At 53.7% G+C, this 4,631-nt stretch overlaps 1 protein-coding gene across 1 annotated transcript; it reads right to left on the bottom strand.

The window, feature by feature from the left end:
• Positions 1-1,379: 1,379 nt before the first annotated feature.
• LOC110470227 (uncharacterized) lies at positions 1,380-3,524 on the bottom strand. Its single transcript, XM_021529710.3, has 3 exons — positions 3,214-3,524; positions 2,909-3,081; positions 1,380-2,177 (listed from the first exon to the last, which is right to left on the bottom strand). The coding sequence occupies exons 1-3, from the start codon at positions 3,341-3,343 to the stop codon at positions 1,800-1,802; spliced, it is 681 nt and encodes a 226-aa protein (XP_021385385.3). The 5' UTR covers positions 3,344-3,524; the 3' UTR covers positions 1,380-1,799.
• Positions 3,525-4,631: the final 1,107 nt, after the last annotated feature.

Genomic DNA, 4,631 nt, shown 5'->3' with positions numbered 1-4,631 from the left:
GGATGGTTATTTAACAAGCCCAGGTGATTTATTTTTATTAATTTTGGCTGGGTTTTTTTTAGCACTGGATAAAGGGCTGATGTGCAAGAGTTAGAAATGAGGAAAGTTCTTAGAATACATTTGGGGAATAGAAAAGCCAGTATATATATTGGTAGATACATATATATTTTTAAAATAATTTAAGAAATAGCCCAAGTCAGATTTAGGGAAGCTCTTTCAGAAACCAGCATGGTTTTATGTACATGTGCCAGGGAATAGCAGCTGTTCTGCTCCTCTTTTCCTCTGAAACTTTAACAGAGACATTAGGAAACTGTGATTGCTGAGTGCTGGTCCTCCAGCCTCTTCTTTTCAAACCTGAGGTGCAGATTAGCTGCCTTGTGCAAAAGAGCAGAGCAACTGATCATGTGTTTTTCTTCATCTGTTGCTTTTCAGATGTCCACAAAATTACACCAACATCAAAATGAATGACTGCAGGCAGATGGCAGAAGATTTCTAGTTCTCTTGGGCACAGCCCTGGAGCCAGAAATGTGTCTTGGGGGAGCAGAGCGGGTGTCCGGCTCCCTCAAACACTGGGGCTGCTGCACAAACCTGCCACATGCACCTACATCTATGCATACGTGTACAGCTCTGTATGTGTGCCTCTGTACAAACACCTCAATTGGTTATTACCCTTCTTAATTTTGACCTTGGCCTCAAAGAGACCTGAGAAAAAGGCTGGGAAATTCTCAAAGGCACAGGTTGTGCCAAGCGTGGTGCCCATGCAGACAAAAGCCTGCTTGGCTGATGCAGAGGAAGAACACATGCTCTGCCTCCTCTCAGGATTCACTACTGGGTGCTGAGCCAAGGCCACTGCCATCAGACCCTTCCTCCTGATAGACAAGGCCAGTCTCTGGTCCTTCTGGACTCCAGCCTCCCCTGTGCCCTTCTGGTCCAGGCAAGCTCTAGGGAGAGCCCTTGCAACTGGGATCACAACCAGGAGGGTATCCTTCCCAGGGAAATTGGTTAGAGGAGAGCTGAACACCCAGGTAATCAGCTCCTGCCCAGGTACAACTCTTATTGGTATGGTCCTACCCATATCTTGCCAGACAGTGGGCAGCACCAGTACCAGACTCCAGATCTGCTGGGTCTGTGGGGTGAGGAGGATGGAATCTCCTCAGTAAAAGATTGTTTCCTACAAGTCTGATCTATCCTTAAGGGTGCAGGACCTGATACCAAGCTCCAACAACATCGTGTGTGGAGTGCTGGTCTCACCTCATGAGTTTCTGCACCTTGTGCAGTTCCGTGCATGGTGACAGTGACACAGACAGATCCAGCCTGCTCACTGGCCAGGTGAGGGGTAGGGCATATGTGGATACTGATCACACACTGGTTCTGAACCGTGGTGTAGACAGATTTTTACTGAACAAGGTTCTGTGGAGGGGAGGGCAAGATTGATCATCACGGCATTGATTCTCACAAGAAGGAAGCCTCCTGTATCCTTGGAGTCCCACCTCCCTGCTGGGTCCACATTAGCTGCATCTTCTCCTTACAGGCAACTGCCTTCTGCTGAGGTCCATGGGCCCCAGCCAGCTCCAGTGCCAGCCAGGATTAGCAGCACAGGAGGAGCAAAGCCTCAGCCTTCCACTGCCCAGCCTCTTGTGCCAGGCAGCGCCTTCCAGTCAGCAGGTCTGGGAACATGAGGCACCAGGGACCTTATCTGCTGGGTGCTGCATGTAATCCTTGAGCAGCCTCTGAGAGATGGTTGTTCCTCTCGGCTTCCTTAGCACAGCACTGCTGGCACACACAGGCCTTGCAGGAGCTCAGATCAGCTCCATCTTGAACTGGCTGAAGTTTGCCATGGTGGGCGAGGGCTCAGCCATGCTGCTGAAGGGGCCACAGGGCTGGGTGGCTGGCACAGCGCCGTGGCTCACGGTGGAGCTGAGCTGCTGCAGTGTCATCAGCACCTCTTGCTGCAGCCGCTGCTGGTGCTCCTGCTGGCGTTCCAGGCAGCACTGCCGCTCCAGCACCGCATGCAGGGCCTGGCTCAGCTTCTGCACCTCCATCTGTACAGCATCCAGCTTCTCAGCAATGGCAGGGCAGCTGGGAGCAGTGGGGGGCACTGGTCCACCCCAAGCAAGGCTGTGATTTCCTGGACCCACAGAGTTTGGCAAGGCAGTCTGAGTACTGACATCTTTGACCTGGAATAGTGGGAGGCAGGAGAGAAGGGAATGTGAAGTATTATCAGCTGCTCGTTCAATGGCATTTAACAAGAGATTTATTCTGCACTTAGCTACAAGGCTCAGAGAAGAGCTCTCAGAGAAAGGCATCACCTTGCTGAAGACCTCGGGACCTCACCATGAACTGTACTTCAGTCCCACCCAGCCCCTAGGCTGTTGCTCCACAGGAGCCCCTGGTGCACCATGTTGTTAGCACATGCTGACCCATCCTGGGTGAGCGCTGCTGAATGGCAGTGGGGCTGCCCATGCTGATGCCAGGCTTGTGTTTGCTCTCTGCAGGGACAGAAACAACATACCCTGGATTTTGCTTTATAGCCTTGGGTGGCTGGAAGAACCTCCTGAGATGGTATTGACACCAAGTCTTAAAAAGAGGTTTGTGAGCAGCTGGTTGGAGGCCAAGCCTGGCGTGACTGGCATCTCCATGGCCAGCAGCGAGTGCTGGCTGGAGGTGGGGGGGCGCATGGCCTCACCCCCACGTGGGAAGAGGGGCTTCCCAGATATATTTGCCAAGTGCCAGGGTTAGCATTGCTGGGGAGTGCAGCTAGCAGAGGTTGGGGGCACTCTGGGAGCCTTTCACCCCCAGAAGCCTGCCCCACCACATGGTGTAGATGCAGCAGGGTTCTGTGCAGGGCTGGCCAGATGGCAGCAGCTCCTGGCTGGAGCACATGGACTCTCCCATCCTGCCATCCTACCTTTTTCTGCAGGAGGATAGCCCTGTCCACTGTCTTCTTTTTCACCATCAGGGCTGAGTTCTGAGTGGAGGGTGTTACCAGCTGCCCTCGGCTGGACAGTGACTGGGGCAGGGGGGCAAGAGCCCCCAGAGCAGTCCCTGAAGCCAGGGCTGTGCCTGTGGAGCTATCATCACCTGCAACAATAGAGAGAGAAACACCTCAAAAGGAGGCCCTTGAGGGGTCTCCAGTGGGGAATGGGGCCCTTTCATGAGCCCAGCAGTGCCAAGGAAGTGGCCACGGTAAACCCCAGTGGGGCCAGGACTTACCATTCGCCAGCTCCATAGCCAAAGTGTCCCCAAGCTGCCCACCGTCCTTGCAGAGTGAGGCCACACTGACAATCTGGATGCCTTCCTTGGTGTCCTGGCTGCCATCACAGCAGGGTGCCCGGCTGCCCATAGGATCCCCAGCGGGCAGTGCAGGGTGCCGGGTGCCCAGCCTGGGGGGCTCAGCCTCATGCCCCTGCAGTGGGGGCCAGGGCTGGTCCCCATCCCAGCCAGCTGCTGCTGACCCCGGTTCCACACTTTTCCTCTTGAGGAAGAGGTACACGGCCTGTGGCGTCACCCGGATGTCATCCAGCTCCAGCACCTTCTTGATCTTGCGGAAGCTCAGCCCAGCCCTGCGCAGCTCCACGATCCTCCTCTTGGCATGGTCATCCAGCCGGCCCATTGCTGCCAGAACTCCTCCTGCGCCCAGCACCTACATCCCTGGAGTGTGTCTGTGGTGGGGATGCTGGCACCCCCCAGGCAGCTCTATGCCCCGTGATGGTGCTCAGGCTCAGCTAGTGCCTTGCTGCCAGGCTGCTGGCTCTTGCTCTGTGTCCATGTGGTGCCATCCCCAGCAGTGACACGGTTCCCAGGTGGAATGGGTGAAGGATGTGGCTCTTCCCACCAGAGTGAATATGGACAGCCCTTGAGCACGTGGAGCCCCTTTAGAGAGAGGGATCCAGCTTGGTCCCCCAGTCTGCCAAGGGCACAGAGGATGGTGATGGGCTTGGCTCTGCCCAGTGTCCTAAACTGGACATCAATCCCACCCTACCAGCAGCACAGTGAGGAATCAGAAGCAGTCAGGATCTCAAGCAGCAACTCAATGTCTCAGGAAGCCTGGAGAGAGTCCTGGCAAGTGACAGTTCATCGCACAAGGCTGGCAGGACCCCATTGTGTTTCCCTGGTGGCCCAGAAGGTCACAGCAAGCAGAACTGTAGAAAATCCATGTGCGAACTGCTGGTGCTGCAGAGCCCGTCCTTGGGTCTGGAGACAACACTGTCCTGTACCTTTGGGAGAAGCAAATGCAACCACTGATACACTCATAAAGAAGGCACAACTATAATATAAGCACTTTCTGTGCTTCCCCTCTCACACCAGGTACATGCCTATACCACAGAGGAATATACCTATATATGTCTATACATGCCACATGTATGTGTCTAAACAACTATGGTGGAGAATATTTTTCTACCAAATTCCTTAATCTGTAGGCATTTCTTGGGCCCTCAGCACTACAACCACTCCCTAAAGGACATACGTTTAGGTTTCAGTTCACTAAAACCAGAATCTTCTAAGAATTCCCAGAACGCAGCAAAACACTTCTGATTAAAGATTACCTCAAGTGGCTGCTGCCAAGCAGATGTGATATAAGAATCTTTTCCAAACCACACTTCCCAAGGTACACATGGATCTTAAAAAAG

Source organism: Lonchura striata, chromosome 16 (genome assembly GCF_046129695.1).
Source record: "Lonchura striata isolate bLonStr1 chromosome 16, bLonStr1.mat, whole genome shotgun sequence".
NCBI classification, from domain to species: domain Eukaryota; kingdom Metazoa; phylum Chordata; class Aves; order Passeriformes; family Estrildidae; genus Lonchura; species Lonchura striata.
The sequence above is the reverse complement of the archived record's forward strand: the minus strand, read 5'-3'. Positions and strand labels throughout refer to the sequence as shown.

Bases quoted from the DNA above. Each gene is read 5' to 3' on its own strand.
- LOC110470227 (XM_021529710.3), bottom strand. From the start codon at position 3,343: ATGGGCAGCCGGGCACCCTGCTGTGATGGCAGCCAGGACACCAAGGAA. The intron at 3,082-3,213 runs GTAAGTCCTGGC...CTATTGTTGCAG, and splicing joins GGCTATGGAGCTGGCGAATG to GTGATGATAGCTCCACAGGC. The intron at 2,178-2,908 runs GTAGGATGGCAG...CCACTATTCCAG, and splicing joins CTATCCTCCTGCAGAAAAAG to GTCAAAGATGTCAGTACTCA.